General features: G+C 46.4%; 2 protein-coding genes across 3 annotated transcripts in view; both read left to right on the top strand.

Annotated features, from left to right (window-relative positions):
- Nucleotides 1–9: 9 nt before the first annotated feature.
- The window catches only part of LOC135054875 (zinc finger protein 271-like), a 57,639-nt gene continuing 35,558 nt past the window's right edge, over nucleotides 10–22,090 (top strand). The window contains exons 1-9 of one of the 2 annotated variants that reach the window (XM_063958295.1): nucleotides 10–155; nucleotides 4,692–4,870; nucleotides 4,980–5,077; nucleotides 5,222–5,333; nucleotides 17,430–17,521; nucleotides 17,671–17,782; nucleotides 18,110–18,207; nucleotides 18,668–18,821; nucleotides 19,409–19,684. In XM_063958295.1, coding sequence (XP_063814365.1) covers nucleotides 4,840–4,870; nucleotides 4,980–5,077; nucleotides 5,222–5,333; nucleotides 17,430–17,521; nucleotides 17,671–17,782; nucleotides 18,110–18,207; nucleotides 18,668–18,821; nucleotides 19,409–19,684 — 973 coding nt within the window. In that variant the 5' untranslated portion in view covers nucleotides 10–155; nucleotides 4,692–4,839. Of the gene's footprint in view, nucleotides 156–183; nucleotides 321–4,691; nucleotides 4,871–4,979; nucleotides 5,078–5,221; nucleotides 5,334–17,429; nucleotides 17,522–17,670; nucleotides 17,783–18,109; nucleotides 18,208–18,667; nucleotides 18,822–19,408; nucleotides 19,685–22,090 lie in introns of those variants that run through there. The other variant, XM_063958296.1, reaches the window with a different exon arrangement.
- On the top strand, nucleotides 19,690–20,557 carry LOC135055915 (gastrula zinc finger protein XlCGF71.1-like; the record flags this gene model as incomplete). The annotated part of the gene is made up of 1 exon (XM_063960509.1): nucleotides 19,690–20,557. A coding segment is annotated over one exon (678 nt), but the record flags the coding sequence as incomplete, so codon positions are not given.

Raw genomic sequence — 22,090 nt, 5'->3', positions numbered from 1 at the left:
TTTCTCTTCCTGGCATTTGCCAGTTACTCCCCTACTTCCTCCAAGTTCTACCGGATGGGGGTGTTTCAGCTGCACTGCCCGTATCCCGTGTTCTCCGGGGGAATAAACAGTAGGAGGAGGCCGCTGCCTGGCACTGAGGGGGACGCTGTGAGTCGGTGAGTGACGGTAATGTCCCCTGATCATACACACAGCGGCTGAGGAGGGTGGTGGAGGCCTCACCCTGCTGCTGCTGCCCGGGGCCAGGGTGCTGCTCCCAGGCCACGCCCCCTACTGGTCACAGAGGGCCATGTACCCCGCACATCAGCTCTAGGTTTATGTCTGTGTGTATATAGGCTCCATTTTATTTAATTTTAGTTATATTGTTGCCATTTATTGCACAGTGGTTAAAAAAAACACCTTATTTTTCCTTATTTACTAACGTTACATTGTTTTGTTCTGTTGCTGCTATAGTTTAAATATTATATATTGCATTTTAACTAGTCACTGTGCCCTCCCAAGGTGTCTCTTTCTCACCACCTGATTTGCCTATTTATGTTATATATACTTTCTCTGTCTCACATTAATATTGATTAGACCGCGGCTGGGATTTTCGCCCCCTTCCCCTTTACCTTCAATTTTGAATTTGCTCACAATTTCTAAGAAGTCATCCGGCGAAATGCGTTGCGCACAAAAGGATCTATTCATGAAGCAGTGGAAAGAATGGAGAAGTGAGCCAATGGAGTAGTTGCCCATGGCGACCAATCAGCATTGAAGTAACATTTATAATTTGCAGCCGATTGGTTCACTTCTCCACTCCTTTCACTGCTTCATGAATAGACATGAAGAAAAGTGACGGGCAATAGCCTGTAAGGACGCACCAGCGTGTACAGAAACTAAAGGCGGGCGTCTTGGCTCACACGGATGTACACAAGGGAAATAATTTGTAGCATTTGCATGAAGTCATAGACTGGTGACTGGCAATAGATGCTGCTGCATGTGCTCAGAATCAGGACCGGTGTGTTGCGTTTTCATTGACTGATACATTTGGGGTTTACAGCCCTAACTGTAACCCGACAAAGAATTATGGGAACGTGCGTCATTTTGCTTGAATTAGCTGACTTGTCTGTGATCATAATATAGATACGTATTGTCCAAGTTAGAAAATATGTTCAGGCAGTAATGTGATCAACTACCCTCTGGTCTGTATGAATGAAAGCCGCAATACGCAGTGTATGCAGCAGGGCTGGATTTACTGCTAGGCAACCTAGGCTCCTGGTAAGTCCCAAGGGACCCGTGGCCAGGCCCCCCCAAAATCCGGCCTTGGGGAGCAGCCGCAGTCCCAACGACGTCCAAATTGTAGAGGAAGGAAGACGCCCACGGTGTCACTGAGAAGCATTTGCCTCCAGGTGCCAGCAGGGGGAGCTGAGAGGATTGTCGGCTTCCTTAGTGTGTTCCTGACTCCTGGGCAGCTCTAATACTACTGGCAGTGAGGGGGGCTTTTATATACCATTCCTCCCAACATAGGTGCACCTGGACGCGGGACCTTGCAAGTGCCAGAAAAAGGGGCAGAGAATTATGGCACCCCTGTTTGTGTCATTATAGGGGTGTGCCCAGGCTCTTCCTGCGCAATGATTAGGTGTCGTGCACATCTATCCACCTGCTGCAGTAGTGTGTGCTCCCCCCACCTTCAACCCCCCCATGTGGGACACTGCGGCCCACTGGTGGGACAGCGAGACAGTACCAGAAAACCGGACAGTTGGGAGGTATGATACTGTGTCCCTGCGCTCTGAAGCCGCAAATGGCGTCCTACTGCTCTGCCACAGTAAACAGACAGACAGGTTAGTCACTGAGTTGTGGACGGAGGGAAGGAGGAGGGCTGCTGTGCAAGCTGCCAAGAGCAGTCAGTCATTGGATTCAGTCCGCTGAAGTAATGAAGACCAATATTTGCATTCCTGATGCGGTAATAGATGGGTAGTGTGTCCGGTGGCTAGGTGCTGCGGCTGTCTGAAGTGATGGCTGGGAGACCTGACATCATTGTTCAGTGGAATATTCAGTGATCTCGTAGTGTATTGTCGGTGATGGAGTTTGTGGTGGTGATCTTTAACCTCATAGACAGGCACATAGTATTGTGGGCAGTGTCTGGTTGCAGCAATAGTGTGAGCATCCTTCTTGTCGCCTGGTCCCTAGCAGCATCTCATGCACCTGATTCTTTGTGCTCCCAGCTCATCATGTGCTTTAGCCGCTAGGACCATGGGTTTAACGTGGCAGGATTCAGATCATTGCATGACTTTGCTGTGGGTGCATTGAAGGTGGTGTGATGGTAGATTCAGCAACGGATAACGTTGGGGTTGGTATGTGAATTACACAGTAGAATCATCAACTGATAACGTTACACAGTATCCACCTTTTAATATTTACTACGGAACACCTTATTAATGCAAATATCTGATCAGCCATATGTCATATGGCAGCAACTCCATGCATAAAATCATTCAGAATGGTGAAGAGGTTCAGTTGTTGCTTAGACCAAACACCAGAATGGGGAAGAGATGTGACCAAAGTAACTTTGGTGTTAGTGTGATGAAGGTGACAGTGTGGTAAAACACTAAGAATGTGTTGTACATTGGTCACTAAAGCTGTTCCTGTATTGTATATAAGTCCCTACAATGTTTCCTGTGTTATGTTCCTTTTTCATGTTTAAGCATAGAATTTGATGGCAGAAAAGAACCACTTGTCCTATCTGGTCAGCCGTAAACACATGTACATGCACACACTTACACACTGGGGTTAATTTTTTTTTGTCGGGAGCCAACTAACCTACCAGTATATTTTTGGATTGTGGGAGGAAACTGGAGTACCCATAGGATACCTACGCAAGCATAGGGAGAATATACAAACTCCACACTGTTAAGGCAGGTGGGAATCGAACCCATGACCTCAGTGCTGTGAGGCAGTAATGCTAACTATTACACCATTTTGTCATTTCTCCAATGTTTTAAGCTTTGATTATAAGGAGGAAACATGAACCATTGTTAGGGGCATGAATCTGGAATGAAAATATAGTACTAAGGATTGTTTTAGGGAGGGAGACCCAAACCGTTATCTTGCCTAAGGCCACATGAGATATTCGGCTCTGGTATGCAGACCTTTTGAAGAACAGGTTATGGTTCTCAGTTACTCCTTGTACTTTAAGGGACATGTACAGCATGCTAATATTAGGATATAAAGACAGTGTGAAAATATATGTTCAGATGCATCCCTTGTACATCCAGCCTCAATATGCCATGCATCGGGAGATGCCGTCAGGTTCCATGCAACTCTGCTATGTCAGGTGTCTTTTTCTGCTGAAAATGTGTCGTATTCGCAACGCAGTGTGACTGGGACACACGAGGAGACTGTGCTGATTAACGTGACATGACACTTGTATACAGGGGCTAATTCAGATCTGCTCACTGCTGTGCGTTTTCGCACAGCGGGCGATCAGGTCTGAACTGCGCAGGCGCCGCAGTGCGCCAGCGCATGCCAGAGATGCTATCGGCATCTCAACCCAGCGATCGCCTCTGCCTGACTGACAGGCAGAGGCATTTGGTGGGCGGGCCGGAGGCGTTGGGCCGCCATTTGGGGGGCACGGTCTGGGCAACGCAGGTGTGCCCAGACCGTGCAGGGGGCGGGCCACGGTGGCTGCGTGATGTCGCACGCAGGAGCTGCGCTGGTAGGGAGCTACTCTTCAGGTATAAAAGTATCGCCGCCGTGTAATGCTTTTGTACCTGTGCAGGGGGTGGGGGTGGGGGGCAGAGTCAGACATGCGGGGCGGACTAGCCCTGTGCTGGGCGTCCCTCCGCATGTCTGTGAAAGTGATCGTAACGATCAGGTCTGAATTAGGCCCATAGCGTAACTGTGGGGTCTATTTAGTAAGACGATGTTAGAAGATTCTCATGTGACCTGGCATGCCACGAGGGGCTGTTTGGCGTGACTTTATGAGGACACATTTATACAGACGCCAGCTAACTGACTGGTCCCTGGCTGGTATAAGTGCATATGGATGTATTCAATAAGAATAACGGAGCTGATAATTAGCATCTTCATCTACATATAAGGGAATGATGTTACCTGCAAATCTTGTTAGTTGCTGAAGAATTGTGTACTCATGCTGTCAATTCTATTCTCCTAGATTATGACCCATAATTCAGGATGTACTCTAAAAAAATGTTTATTGGAGGACTATTGTCTAATAATAAGTACATTTAAAAGCAACCTGTCTAAAGCTGGGTACACACTATGCCATATATTGGCCAATCTTGCGACCCGTGATAGACAGCAACGGCTGTCGTATAGTGTGTACCCCCAATTCATTATTTGATTAATTGTCTGGTCGCATCTTCCTATATGATGTTCTGCACATCAGATGGGACATTGTGACATGCCATGTGGTGTGATAATGTTACCCCTGTAACTATAATACGTATCATCGTTCAGCCGATTGTAAATGGTCATGATGTATCTTTACTACTTATCGTTACCTTGCATCACACCATTGCTAGATTGATCATGCGTCGTAAAAGAGAGAATAGGATTTGTTTTTGTAACATAGGCAGTTCCTGTATATTTTGCACAATTAACTGGTAAAAAAGGACTTCAAATAATTTGATTTCTTTTTACCTGTTATTTATTATGTTTTGTTATGTCTCCCAATACACTGGATTACACTGTAGTGAAGAAGACCTCTGGTGAGTGTGTGACATCCAGCGGCCCTCCATATATGTGTTAGGAGGACTGAGCAGGACCCAGAGCCCCAACACGGTGCCTCCACCTCAGTCACTGATACATGGGAGAGACAATGGGCAGAAGACTGGAGAAGTAATGGAGAGTCACATGTCATTGAGATCACTGGGTAAGAGGAATATTTTATTTATTTTAGACAAGTGAGCAATTTTGAGGGCCACACGTCATCTAGAAATGACATGCAAACAATGTATTCAATCACTGTGTGTCTCCTACAGATCTAACCAGTAACAGAGATACCCCAGAGAGATGTCCCCGTCCTCTTTATTCCCAGGACTGTACAGAGGAGACTCGCAGGACCCCACAGAAGGATCAAGTTAGTGGAATTTAGGGTTTTTCCAAATACCAAAGTGACTGTCCCTATATGATCTGTGTGTGTCTTATACATTGATTTTCTGTTTCATTTCATGTACTGAAGTCTGATCATTATGTGATATTTATTGTTTTGTGTGTTATTTAGGAGGAAGATCTGACTGATATTAAGGTAGAAGTTATAGATGAAGGAGGAGAGACGCACGTGACGGTGTATCAGCAGTGTAAGGAGGAGGAAATCCCTACAGATACCAGCACAGGTGAGTAATACTCACTTATTACAGAGAAGAGTCACACATTCTCCTTGTTCAGTCCCTACAGCAGCCTCTTATTCTATACCAGCGTGGCCAGTTTGCTCCTTGATGTAATCTGCCCGGACAGCACTGAGGTGGTTTGACTCTATTCTCTCTCTGTAGCTCTACATGGCTGCTGCCTCCTCTGTGTACTCTGCAGGTGTGACTGGAGTCAGTGAGGTGGTTGTGTGCGGACTCGCAGGAGCCAGACAGAAAGAGACCACAAAGGCCAAACAGACGGACTGTCATTGGGGAGAAGGGGTGACTGTACAGCTAGGTCATGAGTGGGGGCTTTAGGCTGCCATGTAAGGGCATGAGGCAGCACTGGGCTTATAAAAGGGTTGACTGAGGGAGTATTGCGGCTGGCGTTTAAAAGGTCATGATGAGGGGGCTCTGAGGCTGGCATATACAGTGACATGACTTGGGTTGCTCTGTGTGGTATATTACTAGTTGGGGTCCTTACTCTGTGGCATTTCACCAATTGGGGGCACTGTGGTGTGGCGTATTATTAATTGGAGCATTACTGTGTGGTATATTATAATTGGAGCACACTGCTATGAGGCATATTACCAATTAGGGGCACAACTGGGACATATTATGAATTTGGGACACTGCTGTAAGGCTTTTCATTGCAATGAGCAAAATTTTAATTTTGAAAATCAGTTTATTTCAAGATTCTTTTTTTCTATTACATTTTATGTTTCTTATAATAAGATTTACCCAACAAAAAGCCCTAACCTAATTGCTGGGAGGCTAACTGTGTGAAGACATTTTCTGTCCCTCTACCTAAAGTCGTTTTCTTTTCTTTTTCTCTTTACCTCCCTCTACTTGATTCCTCACCTTCCTTGTGTGTGATTCCTACACTCCTGATGGGTGTGTATTGCGTCACCGGCGTCTGGGATACTGGTGTTCAGCATCCCGGCCGCAGAATGCAGGGGGGAAGGGTGGGGTGGGGAGGTGTTTGTGCGAGTGCAACCTGCGGTCACCACAGGTTCTATTACCACTCTATGGGTGTCGTGGGAATAGTCTCTGTTGGTTGGCATGCGAACCGTCAGGATTGTGAGGGGGCGGGATGTTGGGGGAGGTAATGTGACCGGTGGTCTCCAGACTACATCCCCTCCTGATACCTTTATCCCGTAATTTGTGTTTCCTCCTCTCCACTTCTTCCAATTTTCCTTCCCTATTTCCCTCCTTGACCTCCACGATCTTGGACATTTCTCATCTAGATAGAGGAGGGTTGTACTTGTTACCCCCAGGATTGCTGGTTACAGATGCAGTTTCTCCACTTAAACAGAGTATTTGTCTTGGCTATAGCTCAGGTTGTTGAGTTGCTGCACGGAGAGGCTCGTTGAGGTGCGACAACATACACAGCATGCAATACACATATTCACCACTGGGTGGCTAATGCTTCACTAATCCGGTACTGTAGAGCGAATAGCGGCGGATGGATACACAGTACAGTATGGTAATCGTACTGGAATAGTGTACTCTTAGCAAGCTCTGGCAAATGGCCAGTGACAGCTGTAATGTTATACACATAGACCAACAGTAACATGGAGAGAGTCAATCAGGAAGTTGAAGTGTTTAGTGTACTGTAAATAAAGGGATGCTGCAGAAAATATTAATTTTCTGTCGGGACCAAAAAAATAAATCAATGAATAAAAAGTGTATACAGACGCAAACTTATGTGTTAAAGCAATGGTCCATTGCTCAGTCTCGTAAAGATAAGACTCTCGTAATTTGAAAAGTCACACTTCTATATTTGTGTACTAAGTAGCACCTACGTGTTTTTTTCCATTTGTGACTGCATATCTGTGTGCATGTCTGGTACTGTATACAAAGTATGACAGGACTTGTTTTGGCAAAATTAGAAAAATCTGTGGATGCTAATCTTTACACAGATATACAATACAAGTATGTCCTTTGTGGGAATCAAACCCTAGCTCACGGGCATGGCAAGCATCGGTGATACCACTATGCCAAGCTGTGTAGAACTCTGAACTGTGCTTTTCTTTGTGTGCATTGGAGACGCTGTCCTCTTACATCCCTGCTGCAGTCACTCTAAACAGTCCTTGAAGTCACACCATGCCATGGTAGGACTCCGTAGCACCGATCTTCTTTGTTTGCAGTTTTTTCCGCGAAAAAGCGTCTTAGATGCAAAATAATGTAATAAGCAGTTTCTGCTGATTAAAATGATATGTATCATGCTTATATTCTGTGTGTGACTGCGACTGTATTTGCATACAAAATGCTATGCTACAGTGTTTTCCTGGAATACACTGTAACGTTTCATTTCGGATGCAGATAGAGCCGCTATTACATACATAATATAGGCATGCTGCATATCATTTTAATCAGCAGAAGCTGCTTGTGCGTCCTATTCACAGAGCAATGTGTATAAGAGGCATTTATGGCAAAAAAAAGATTGTGGCATGGTGAGACTTCAAGAGCTGTTCAGAGTGACTGCAGCAAGGATGTAAGAGGGCACATCTGTAAGATGCATTTACAGCAAGAAAAGACACCCGACATTAGCAGAGCTGCCCGGCAAATGACGGCTCACCCAGAAGCCGCAGAAGGCACATTAATTTCTAAAGCATGTTAGTACTGTACATGCACCTAGAGATCGAGAGATGCCTGGCGTGAGTGAGCAGTCATTTGCCGGGCAGCTCTGCTAACCTCACGCACGCGCAATGGTGATTTTCAAAAGCGACATCTAGTGGATGATCACTGGTATTACACTCACTGGTAACGCACCACCCTGCGACAAAACATGCTGCCTTGAGACCAGGCACACTGCGACTCCGTGATTGGGCTAAACGCCATAGTATAGATGAGCGAGGCTGTACTTCAAATCTGGAACTACCTACTGGACTCACGGGTGCTCCGGGTATGCTGACGCTCCTTTTGTCTAATGCCTAGTCCACCCACTACATTTCTCTAACCTCACAGTATATGATAACATTGATATCTATTATTGCTGTGCATTCAGTGTCTCAGATATACTGTATAGTTAAGCAGCCTCTGACATTCACTCAAACAATTTCTTACAATATATACTGAAATAGAGAGGTTTGTGTTACAACATTGGGGGTAATTCAGAGTTGATCGTAGCAGCAAATTTGTTAGCAGTTGGGCAAAACCATGTGCCCTGCAGGGGGGGCAGATATAACATGTGCAGAGAGAGTTAGATTTGTGTGGGTTATATTGTTTCTGTGCAGGGTAAATACTGGCTGCTTTATTTTTACACTACAATTTAGATTTCAGTTTGAACACACCACACCCAAATCTAACTCTCTCTGCACATGTTACATCTGCCCCCCCCCCCCCCCCCCCCCCCCCCCCCCCACACTCCCCCCTTGCAGTGCACATTGTTTTGCCCAACTGCTAACAAATTTGCTGCTGCTATCAGATCTGAATTAGGCCCATTGTTGTCAGGTTCCCGAGCACCGGTCACATGACCACATCCCGTTGTCAGTACAGTAGCTTAGTAGCATTGCTCGTGAGAACAGCTCTTCATAGCCTCAAGCTTACATTCCTCTGTGTATGCAATTTTATACGTGCTCTACATATATTGTCATTTTGATTTAGGTCAGCCTTGCCTAAGGTTCAAAGTTGTAATTTGACTGCAAGTTTGCTTCTTATAGGCCCTATACACTCGGCCGAGCTGCCCGACCGCCGATACGGGCGACGGGTGACCCGGCGGCAGGGGGGCAGTGACGGGGGGGAGTGAAGTTTCTTCACTCCCCCCGTCACCCGGCTCCGTAGACTTGCAGGCAAATATGGACGATCTCGTCCATATTGGCCTGCATGCACAGCCGACATGGCACCAGCGATGAACGAGCGCGGGGACGCGCATCGTTCATCGCTGGTGCCTCCACACTGCACGATATGAACGTTATCTCGTTCATTAATGAGCGAGATCGTTCATATCGTGCAGTGATATCTGCCAGTGTGTAGGGCCCATTAGCCAACGCTCCTCACTAGATTGTTGTGTTTCACGGTGTATGCATCTAGTGGCAAATATTGATATTACATACTACAATTCTACTTGATTAGTTTAAAGGTTCTGGTTGCCACATAGCACCAGCTGCTGGCTAGTACATCTTGCTTTCTTTTCATTTTCAGCACTGTGAATCTCAGGCTGCTTGTCATTTACATATTTTGTCACTAAGAATCATTTCATAAGGAATTTAAAATCTGACTCGACAAATTGAGACACTTAGATCAAATGACTAAGCCAGGCTTACAAAATGGTCTATCTCTTTTCCTAATACTGAGCTTGCAGAGGCCATCACTCAGGTTCTTTTATCACACACTGAGAATAGGGTGGAGAAAGGCGATGCCGCCACTTGGGATCCCGGAGGTCACCATGCCGACGATGGGATCCCAAACGCTCAAATGCCTGACAGTCAGCATGCCGATTACAGGGACTATTCCCACTCGTTACCCATAGATTGGGAATAGAACCTGTGTCGAGCGCAGCGAGCCACCGAGCCCACTGCATTGCGAGCGTAGCGAGCCCGCCAGGGGCTTCGTTCCGCTCGCACCCCTCCTCCCTCCCTGCCGGGATCCCAGCGTAGGTATTGTGACCGGTAGTCACATACCCAACGTGAAAGGACAATCTAGGAGATCAGGTTACAAGCAATCTTGTACAAAATGGAACAAGCTCCTCCCACCCATGAATGCTGGCACTGATGTTTTTCCAGTTTCAGCAACATCAAAATGTATTTAGCATCATGGACACCAGGGGATCTCCTGTGGGGTCTCCGCTATCTCAGCTCCTTGAAACAGATTTTTCCCTTATCAGGGGTATAGCCGCAGAAAGTCAGGTTCACCAATTTGACACAGTGATATGCTTATGCTCTGGCAAACTGGAGGCTGGGGATAGTCCCTGTCCTGTGAAAGTAAAGTTTTTGGATGTCTGGGACAATAACAAAGGGGGTCATTCCAAGTTGATCGCTCGCTAGCAACTTTTTGCAGCGCTGTGATCAGGTTAAAATTCGGCCAAACTGCGCATGCGTATGCACCGCAATGCGCAGGCGCGTCGTACGGGTACAAAGAGAATTGGTGCTGGGCGATGGATTTAACGAAGAATCCATTCGCACAGCCAATCGCAAGGAGATTGACAGGAAGAGGGCGTTTATGGGTGTCAACTGACCGTTTTCAGGGAGTGTTTGGAAAAACGCAGGCGTGTCCAAGCGTTTGCAGGATGGATGTCTGACGTCAATTCCGGGACCGGACAGGCTGAAGTGATCGCAGCGGCTGAGTAAGTTCAGACCTACTCAGAAACTGCAAAAACCTTTTTTGTACCGTCGGCTGCAAAAGCGTTTGCGCACTTGCAAAGTGAAAATACACTCCCCCATAGGCAGCGACTATCTGATCGCCGCGCTGCAAAAAATAGCTAGCGAGCGATCAACTCGGAATGACCCCCTTTGTCTCTCATATCCTGTATTTCTCTGACGTCCTAGTGGATGCTGGGACTCCGTCAGGACCATGGGGAATAGCGGCTCCGCAGGAGACAGGGCACAAAATTTAAAAGTTTGACCACTAGGTGGTGTGTTCTGGCTCCTCCCCCTATGACCCTCCTCCAAGCCTCAGTTAGGTTTTTGTGCCCGTCCGAGCAGGGTGCAATCTAGGTGGCTCTCCTAAAGAGCTGCTTAGAAAAAGTTTGTTAGGTTTTTTATTTTCAGTGAGTCCTGCTGGCAACAGGCTCACTGCAACGAGGGACTTAGGGGAGAAGAAGTGAACTCACCTGCGTGCAGGATGGATTTGCTTCTTAGGCTACTGGACACTAGCTCCAGAGGGACGATCACAGGTACAGCCTGGATGGGTCACCGGAGCCGCGCCGCCGACCCCCTTGCAGATGCCGAATAGAGAAGAGGTCCAGAAACCGGCGGCAGAAGACGTCTCAGTCTTCATGAGGTAGCGCACAGCACTGCAGCTGTGCGCCATTGCTCTCCGCACACTTCACACCAGCGGTCACTGAGGGTGCAGGGCGCTGGGGGGGGCGCCCTGGGCAGCAATGTAATATACCTATTCTGGCTAAAATATCACATATAGCCCCTGGGGCTATATGGATGTATTTAACCCCTGCCAGGTTCCAAAAAAAACCGGGAGAAGAAGCCCGCCGAAAAGGGGGCGGGGCCTATTCTCCTCAGCACACAGCGCCATTTTCCTGCCCAGCTCCGCTGCGAGGAAGGCTCCCAGGACTCTCCCCTGCACTGCACTACAGAAACAGGGTAAAAACAGAGAGGGGGGGGCACTTATTGGCGATATTTATAATATTTGAGCTGCTATAAAGGGAACACACTTATTAAGGTTGTCCCTATATATATTTATAGCGCTTGGGTGTGTGCTGGCAAACTCTCCCTCTGTCTCCCCAAAGGGCTAGTGGGGTCCTGTCTTCTATCAGAGCATTCCCTGTGTGTCTGCTGTGTGTCGGTACGTGTGTGTCGACATGTATGAGGACGATGTTGGCGTGGAGGCGGAGCAATTGCCTGTAATGGTGATGTCACCCTCTAGGGAGTCGACACCAGAATGGATGGCTCTGTTTATGGAATTACGGGATAGTGTCAGCACGCTCAAAAGTCGGTCGACGACATGAGACAGCCGGCAAACCAGTTAGTACCTGTCCAGGCGTCTCAGACACCGTCAGGGGCTGTAAAACGCCCTTTACCTCAGTCGGTCGACACAGACCCAGACACTGACACTGAATCCAGTGTCGACGGTGAAGAAACAAACGTATTTTCCAGTAGGGCCACACGTTATATGATCACGGCAATGAAGGAGGCTTTGCATATCTCTGATACTGCAAGTACCACAAAAAGGGGTATTATGTGGGGTGTGAAAAAACTACCGATAGTTTTTCCTGAATCAGAGGAACTGAATGAAGTGTGTGATGAAGCGTGGGTTACCCCAGATAGAAAACTGCTAATTTCAAAGAAGTTATTGGCATTATACCCTTTCCCGCCAGAGGTTAGGGCGCGCTGGGAAACACCTCCTAGGGTGGATAAGGCGCTCACACGCTTATCAAAGCAAGTGGCGTTACCGTCTCCTGATACGGCCGCCCTCAAGGATCTAGCTGATAGGAGGCTGGAGAATACATTAAAAAGTATATACACACATACGGGTGTTATACTGAGACCAGCAATCGCCTCAGCCTGGATGTGCAGTGCTGGCGTGGCTTGGTCGGAGTCACTGTCTGAAAATATTGATACCCTGGATAGGGACAGTATTTTACTGACTATAGAGCAGTTAAAGGATGCATTTCTTTATATGCGAGATGCACAGAGAGATATTTGCACTCTGGCATCAAGAGTAAGTGCGATGTCCATATCTGCCAGAGAAGCCCTCCCCGGCTTCTACAAAGGCGTCAGCATGACGCTGGGACCTTACAAGCAGACTCAGGGGCGGTGGGGGGTCGCCTCAAACATTTCAGCGCACAGTGGGCTCACTCGCAGGTGGACCCCTGGATCCTGCAGGTAGTATCTCAGGGTTACAGGTTGGAATTCGAGAAGTCCCCTCCTCGCCGTTTCCTAAAGTCTGTTTTGCCAACGTCTCCCTCCGACAGGGCGACGGTATTGGAGGACATTCACAAGCTGTATTCTCAGCAGGTGATAGTCAAGGTACCCCTCCTACAACAGGGACAGGGGTATTATTCCACGCTATTTGTGGTACCGAAGCCGGACGGCTCGGTAAGACCGATTCTAAATCTAAAATCTCTGAACCTGTACATACAAAAATTCAAGTTCAAGATGGAGTCACTCAGAGCAGTGATAGCGAATCTGGAAGAAGGGGATTTTATGGTGTCCTTGGACATCAAGGATGCTTACCTTCATGTTCCAATTTGTCCTTCACACCAAGGGTACCTCAGGTTCGTGGTCCAAAACTGTCATTATCAGTTTCAGACGCTGCCGTTTGGATTGTCCACGGCACCCCGGGTCTTTACCAAGGTAATGGCCGAAATGATGATCCTTCTTCGAAGAGAAGGCGTCTTAATTATCCCTTACTTGGACGATCTCCTGATAAGGGCAAGATCCAGAGAACAGCTGGAGGTCGGAGTAGCACTAACCCAGGTAGTGCTCCAACAACACGGGTGGATTCTGAATTTTCCAAAATCCCAACTGATCCCGACGACACATCTGTTGTTCCTAGGGATGATTCTGGACACTGTTCAGAAAAAGGTATTTCTTCCGGAGGAGAAAGCCAGAGAGTTATCCGATCTAGTCAGGAACCTCCTAAAACCAGGAAAAGTATCTGTGCATCAATGCACAAGAGTCCTGGGAAAAATGGTAGCTTCTTACGAAGCGATTCCATTCGGCAGATTCCATGCACGAACTTTTCAGTGGGATCTGCTGGACAAATGGTCCGGATCGCATCTGCAGATGCATCAGCGGATAAAATTGTCCACAAGGACAAGAGTGTCTCTGCTATGGTGGTTGCAGAGTGCTCATCTGTTAGAGGGCCGCAGATTCGGCATACAGAACTGGGTCCTAGTGACCACGGATGCCAGCCTGAGAGGCTGGGGAGCGGTCACACAGGGAAGAAACTTCCAGGGCGTGTGGTCAAGCCTGGAGACGTCTCTTCACATAAATATACTGGAGCTAAGAGCAATCTACAATGCTCTAAGCCTGGCAAAACCTCTGCTTCAGGGTCAGCCGGTGTTGATTCAGTCGGACAACATCACGGCAGTCGCCCACGCAAACAGACAGGGCGGCACAAGAAGCAGGAGGGCAATGGCAGAAGCTGCAAGGATTCTCCGCTGGGCAGAAAATCATGTGTTAGCACTGTCAGCTGTGTTCATCCCGGGAGTGGACAACTGGGAAGCAGACTTCCTCAGCAGACACGATCTGCACCCGGGAGAGTGGGGACTTCATCCAGAAGTCTTCCACATGATTGTGGTCCATTGGGAAAGACCAATGGTGGACATGATGGCGTCCCGCCTCAACAAAAAACTGGACAGGTATTGCGCCAGGTCAAGAGACCCTCAGGCAATAGCTGTAGACGCTCTGGTAACACCATGGGTGTACCAGTCAGTGTCTGTGTTTCCTCCTCTGCCTCTCATACCAAAAGTACTGAGAATTATACGGCAAAGGGGAGTAAGAACGATACTCGTGGCTCCGGATTGGCCAAGAAGAACTTGGTACCCGGAACTTCAGGAGATGCTCACGGAAGATCCGTGGCCTCTACCTCTAAGACGGGACCTGCTTCAGCAGGGACCGTGTCTATTCCAAGACTTACCGCGGCTGCGTTTGACGGCATGGCGGTTGAACGCCGAATCCTAAGGGAAAAAGGCATTCCGGAAGAGGTCATCCCTACCCTGGTAAAAGCCAGGAAGGAGGTGACTGCACAACATTATCACCGCATTTGGAGAAAATATGTTGCGTGGTGTGAGGCCAGGAAGGCCCCGACAGAGGAATTTCAACTGGGTCGATTCCTACATTTCCTGCAAACAGGATTGTCTATGGGCCTCAAATTAGGGTCCATTAAGGTTCAAATTTCGGCCCTGTCGATTTTCTTCCAGAAAGAATTGGCTTCAGTTCCTGAAGTCCAGACTTTTGTAAAATGAGTACTACATATACAGCCCCCGGTTGTGCCCCCAGTGGCACCGTGGGATCTTAATGTAGTTTTGGATTTTCTCAAATCCCATTGGTTTGAGCCACTCAAATCGGTGGATTTGAAATATCTTACATGGAAAGTAACCATGCTACTGGCCCTGGCTTCAGCCAGGAGAGTGTCAGAATTGGCGGCTTTATCGTATAAAAGCCCATATCTGATTTTCCATTCGGACAGGGCAGAACTGCGGACGCGTCCTCACTTTCTGCCTAAGGTGGTTTCAGCGTTTCACCTGAACCAGCCTATTGTGGTGCCTGCGGCTACTAGCGATTTGGAGGATTCCAAGTTGCTGGACGTTGTCAGAGCATTGAAAATATATATTTCAAGGACGGCTGGAGTCAGAAAATCTGACTCGCTGTTTATACTGTATGCACCCAACAAGCTGGGTGCTCCTGCTTCTAAGCAGACGATTGCTCGTTGGATTTGTAGCACAATTAAACTTGCACATTCTGTGGCAGGCCTGCCACAGCCTAAATCTGTCAAGGCCCATTCCACAAGGAAGGTGGGCTCATCTTGGGCGGCTGCCCGAGGGGTCTCGGCATTACAACTCTGCCGAGCAACTACGTGGTCAGGGGAGAACACGTTTGTAAAATTCTACAAATTTGATACCCTGGCTAAGGAGGACCTGGAGTTCTCTCATTCGGTGCTGCAGAGTCATCCGCACTCTCCCGCCCGTTTGGGAGTTTTGGTATAATCCCCATGGTCCTGATGGAGTCCCAGCATCCACTAGGACGTCAGAGAAAATAAGATTTTACTTACCGATAAATCTATTTCTCGTAGTCCGTAGTGGATGCTGGGCGCCCATCCCAAGTGCGGATTGTCTGCATTACTTGTACATAGTTATTGTTACAAAAAAATCGGGTTGTTATTGTTGTGAGCCGTCTGTTCAGAGGCTCCTACGTTTGTCATACTGTTAACTGGGTTCAGATCACAAGTTGTACGGTGTGATTGGTGTGGCTGGTAGGAGTCTTACCCGGGATTCAAAATCCTTCCTTATTGTGTACGCTCGTCCGGGCACAGTATCCTAACTGAGGCTTGGAGGAGGGTCATAGGGGGAGGAGCCAGTACACACCACCTAGTGGTCAAACTTTTAAATTTTGTGCCCTGTCTCCTGCGGAGCCGCTATTCCCCATGGTCCTGACGGAGTCCCAGCATCCACTACGGACTACGAGAAATAGATTTATCGGTAAGTAAAATCTTATTATTTGTTTCCGCAGTCTTAACAAAATGCAGCTAAGGTTTTGTTTTTTTTCTTATTCCTTTTCTCTTTGTTTTGTTTTTGTTTTCTTTTTTTGGCTTCCATTTTTGTAACACAGCCACTTTATTATGTTATTATATGGGACATCGTCTAACTCACCCTCAGTTCCTGCATAACATAAATAGTATTGCAGGTTGATCTTCTGCCCCTAGTTGTTTGGTTTGTTTGTTTGCTTCTTCTTTGGGGGTGGGCTGCAGTAAACCAGTGGCTCACGTCCTTATCGTTGGCGTGGAAAATAAGAAAATTGTGGTGCTGGAAGGTGCACAACATGTGTTTTTTTTTGTTTTTTTTTTTTACCTAGTGACCCTACACTTGCGACTCCCTACTACCAGAGAGCCATGTCAAGAGTAAGTGAGGGCGTGTGGGCACAACCAAAGTACAGTAAGGGTGTGCACAGGGGTGTCTTATGACTCGATTGCAAACTGCCTGCTGAAAAGAAATGATTGCTCATGTCTGGATGCACTGGAATTTTGGGTGCAAGCTGCAAGAAGATCATGAAAGCTGATTTGCTGAACAATGTAGGCAAATGTAGTAAGAGTTCTGCAGCTGTGTTTTAAAAGCAACCACACATTATAATGAGCACTTGTTTTACGAAAATGAAGTATGTTTCCTGCTTCCCATATGTTTTAGTGTTGACCAACAACAAGAAAACATCATATGGCCATCTTACAAGTTCCGATCCCACAGTGTACTTCTTATCTGCACTCTTATGCCTTCTTTTTTTTTTTTTTTGTTGTTGCAATTTTGTGCTCACGGGTAAGCCACACCTCCTGTCATACTCTTGGCACATTTACTCCTTATGCTTGCATGAGGAGGTAGCAGCATTTGCTACATAGGGATATAGTCAGGATCCCGGCGGTCAGAATACAGATTCCGGGATCCCTACCACCAGAATGCCAGCAGCGCCGCCACAGCTATTCCTACTCCTGGGTATCCATGACACCCATGGACTGGGAATAGAACCTGTGGCGAGTGCAGCAAGCCACCTAGCTCTCAGTGTGGCAAGCGCAGCGAGCCTCAAGGGTATTCGTTCCGGTCGGAATCCCGGCGTCTGTATTCTGGCCGCCGAGATCCCGTACCCAACCCGCTACATATGCAAATTTAGTTGCATCTGAGGCCAACTCTGAATAAGGCCTATCATCTCATAAAGACAAATAATAATGTATTTGGTCCCTATATGTCTCCTATAGATGGATCCAGACATACCTTAGAGAGATGTCTCCGTCCTCTCTATTCCCAGGACAGCACAGAGGGAAATCACAGGATCCCACAAGAGAATCAGGTAGATGGGCTTTAGTTCTCTTGAAATAGCTTTCTACTATATATAATCTGCAGAGTAGCTGTATAGAGCTGTGTCCTGTGCAATGACAATTGACTTTTTGTCTTAATTAATGACATTTGACATTGTTACTTTGTATTGTATTTATTTAGAGTCAAGATCGGATTAATATTAAGTTGGAAGTAATAAAAGGAGAAGAAGAGACATATGTGAGGGGTGATCATCAGTGTAAGGAGGAGGAAATCCCTACAGATATCAGCACAGGTGAGTAATAATCACTCACAACAGAGAAGAGTCACATTCTCTGAAATCCATTATAGCAGTCTCTAAGTCACTGGCTAACTTACTGGATGAGAGGAGACTTCCACATATTGTAAAGTGGCATTCTGCTGTAAAGCATTGAGTTAAGCAGGTGCTATGTAAATTACATTACCCAGAAGTCCATTCTCTTAATGGAATAGTTTATTTAAAAAAAAAAAAATGGCGGCATTTGTGCTTTCCCTAAACCACGATAGGCTGCTTCGGTTACTGTACACGTCATGTGATAATCACATATACACAATGTACTCAGTCACTGTGTGTCTCCTACAGATGGATTCAGGAACAGAGATACCCCAGATAGATGTCTCCGTCCTCCTTATTTACAGGGTAATACAGAGGAAAATCACAGGACCCCACAGGAGGATCAGGTAAATGATATGTGTGGGTCTAATTCACTTATATTCTACTTTATTATATCAATGAATAATCTCAGCGAGTATTACATTGCGGTTGGGATGGAAATGCCGGCAGTTGGGATGCCGACGGTCAGAATACCGACCATGGCATCCAGAAGTATACTTACCCTCCCAAAACCCCTCTCTCCCGGCCTAAACCTAACCCCCCCTTTCCGCAGCCTAACCTCCCCTCCCCAGGGTGCAGCCTAACCCTTCCCCTGGCCCCCAACTACCCCCCCCCACCCCCCCCCCCCCCCCCCCGGACTATCTCTACGGCAGCCTGACGGATGGTCGTTTGGGATCCCAGCGGTTGGGCTTCCTGCATCGGGCAGGTGACCCTATCTGTATTACGAGTAGTGTCAAGATTCTAGCTTCGGTATTCTGGCTGCCATGAGCCCAACCGGATCCCATTACATTGCTATTGTTTATTTAGGGAGAAGGTCAGACTACTATGAAGTCAGAAGATGTAGAGGAAGAAGAAACATATGTGACTGCCATTAAGGTAGAAGTTATAGAGGGAGAAGAAGAGATTTCTGTGAGGAATGATCAGTGTAAGGAGGAGGAAATCCCTACAGATATCAGCACAGGTGAGTAATAATCACTTATTACAGAGAATAGTCACTGGCCGAGACCATGTTCCTCCAACAAGTAACTTATTACATAACTGTATTCCTCTTATTGGTGCAGGACACCTGGTATATCCTTGTAAGTGCAGTAAGTCCGTTTTAGTGTATATACAGTAGGTATGGGACTTTACATTTAGCTTTGTTTGATGCAAACTTTAGATAATTATATTGAATAACTAATTAACAAGAGATATTCGTTAAGTAACTCAACCCCCCCCTCCCCCCTGTAAAAAAATAAAATTACTAATTAAAGTAATTTGTTTGAACAGTTAATGCATTATACATACATTGCAATGATATGGGCTGATGTTAGACCGTTTTCTATCTGTTGTAAGAATCGTCCAATTCTTTCCCAGCTGTTGCTGATAGGAATTGTAATTACAATAAATACCCCCCATTTAGAGTGCAAGTATTTTTTTTTCTGTTTTCCAATACATCTATAGTATACATATAGAAGTTAAACAAAGGAACATCTGTAACTCGTTAATAGTATGAAAGTTCCTCACTGTAATATGTCTATTATCATAAATGTATTTTATTTCCAATAGATTGGTGCCAAGGCAGGAATAGCTCAGGGGGACATCTCGCTTCGTCTCCATATCTGAAAAGAGAAGATGACAACATCGTACCAGGTTCCCATGGAAAAATCCCTGTTACCTTAAATATACATCCATTACTTCACACTGCAGAAACATCGTCTAATCCCTCTAACCTTGAGGAATGTTCTCCTGATGATTCAAGTGCTAAAAACTTTTCTTGTTCTGAGTGTGGGCAAAGTTTTACATATAAATCAGGTCTTCGTAGACATCAGAGAATTCACACAGGTGAGAAACCATTTTCATGTTCCGAGTGTGGGAAATGTTTTAGATATAAATCAGCTTTTGTTGTACATCAGAGAAATCACACAGGTGAGAAACCGTTTCCATGTCCCGAGTGTGGGAAATGTTTTACACGGAAATCAAATCTAAGTGTGCATCAGAGATATCACACAGGTGAGAAACCATTTTCTTGTTCCGAGTGTGGGAAACGTTTTACAAATAAATCAGGTCTTGTTGAACATCAGAGAACACACACAGGTGAGAAACCGTTTCCTTGCGCAGAGTGTGGGAAATGTTTTACAGAGAAATCGAGTCTTCTTAGACATCAGAAAACTCACACAGATAAAAAACCGTTCTCATGCTCCCAGTGTGAGAAATGTTTTACAAACAAACAATGTCTTGTTGAACATCAACGACTTCACACAGGTGAGAAACCATTTCCTTGCTCCGAGTGTGGAAAATGTTTTACACAGAAATCACATCTTCTTGTACATCAGCGGCTTCATACGGGTGAGAAACCATTTACCTGCTCTGAGTGTGGGAAATGTTATACGCAGAAATCATATCTTGTTAGACATCAGAGAACTCACACGGGTGAGAAACCATTTACATGCTCTGAGTGTGGGAAATGTTATACACAGAAACCATATCTGGTTACGCATCAGAAAACTCACACAGGCGATAAGTAGTTCATATGAACTGATATACAGGAAATAAGTCAAAGCAATACTCTAAATGTATAATTGCTGATATTAACGTAAGTGATAAAATAGACATGAAGTTATAAAGTGTATACACAGTGTTCTATTTATGGAGGCCAGTTGAAAGCTCCAGGCACACAGTATGTTAACATGTTATAATGTTGTTATCCTCCGCAGACATGGGCAGAATAGATGTGATCAAGACTGGAACTGATTGGTTATTTGTGCAAATTATTATCGTTTATTATGTCGGATTTGGCCGTTCATTGAATAGTGTTTTGTCAGATCCTTTCCGACAATGCTTGTCGGAAAGGATGTTAATTGAATTTAACATACTCCACAACGTTGGATCTATGACAGTAGAACCTTATGCTTTATTCTAATCATATGTTCAATTACAGAGATGATTCATATAATTCTGTAATCATTTAAAAATATGCCAAAATGTTAGAGGCAGTATAAGATCCCTTGCCCTAGGCACAATAAGGGTTCCTTGCCCCATACACATATATAGAGAAGATGACACTACTACCACCAGAACTTGGATGACTGCTCCTGTTTTTCCAGCTTTGCCCGCCTGATGCTGCTGCTAGTGTTATAAGCTCAGTTGCTGTTTGAGCGTATTGTGGGATGATGGGGATCTGTCTTAAAAAGACCTAGATAAAATTCACCTCCTGGAAATCTTAGGTATAAATGAATGTGTTACATGAACGGGATCAGTATGAGATCCCGGCATACGGTATTCCCGGCATGCAAAATACAGACCCCTAACCCTAACCACTCCCCAGAGGGGCCTTTACCATATAGTCCCGCTCCCTGACTCAGTCAGATCAGTTTTTCTCCTGGTGCGGCAGGAAGCCGCATGGTCATAGGGCGGTTGTGAGAGCAGCCTCAAGCTTTTATTATTTTATTTTTATAGACTTACTATATTGTTTTTTTGAGCAACTTATCTTAATAGCGTCTTAAACGCATTCTAGAAAGAGTCGCTCCAACAACTCCCCACCGGGTCGCAACAACGCTTACCTTCGGGTATCAGTGCTGTCTCGACGGGCGTCTGTGTCGGATGTTCTAGCAGGTCCAGCAGACGTAACCAGGCTGTGGCCGGAGCATGGGGAGACGGTGAGTCTATGGACTTCCTCTTACTAGAGGGGTCAGGACACAGCTACACTGATTTTGGTGGAGACTACAAACAGTGTGTTGATGCGCCGAACATCTAGAGTGCGACAGCGCTACGCTCCGGGGATCATAGGCGCCAGGACTAGGTAGAGGCCGCGATCCTGGGAGTTTAAGTCAACAGGGGGATTCAGACGCTCTCCTGGCCGTCCCTCCTCCGAGTTCATGGCCAGTTCCCGCGTGTTTCTCGTTTCATGAACTAAATGACCTCACTTCCGGCTCAGACGCTACCACGAGGGTACTCTGTCGCAGCTTAGACGCTGCGGTTGTGTACACTGGAGATAAACCCGCCCAGACCGAGTCGCAGGCCTTAGCATCTGCATACACGTGGAAGTCGCTCAGCGTCCGTGTCCGTTATCAGTTATCAAGAGCGGCAGTGTACACCAGTAGCGTCTGAATCCACTCAGCGTCTTACGAGCGTATTTGCTTGGATATGGAAGTGTGGTGAGTCTCCCTGTATCCCGCTCTACGGAGGCAGGGTATACAGTACTAAAAATTCTCTCTACTTCTTAGTATGCATTGTTAATTTTTAGTACCT

Source organism: Pseudophryne corroboree, chromosome 3 (genome assembly GCF_028390025.1).
Source record: "Pseudophryne corroboree isolate aPseCor3 chromosome 3, aPseCor3.hap2, whole genome shotgun sequence".
Taxonomy (NCBI): Eukaryota; Metazoa; Chordata; class Amphibia; order Anura; family Myobatrachidae; genus Pseudophryne; species Pseudophryne corroboree.
The sequence above is the reverse complement of the archived record's forward strand: the minus strand, read 5'-3'. Positions and strand labels throughout refer to the sequence as shown.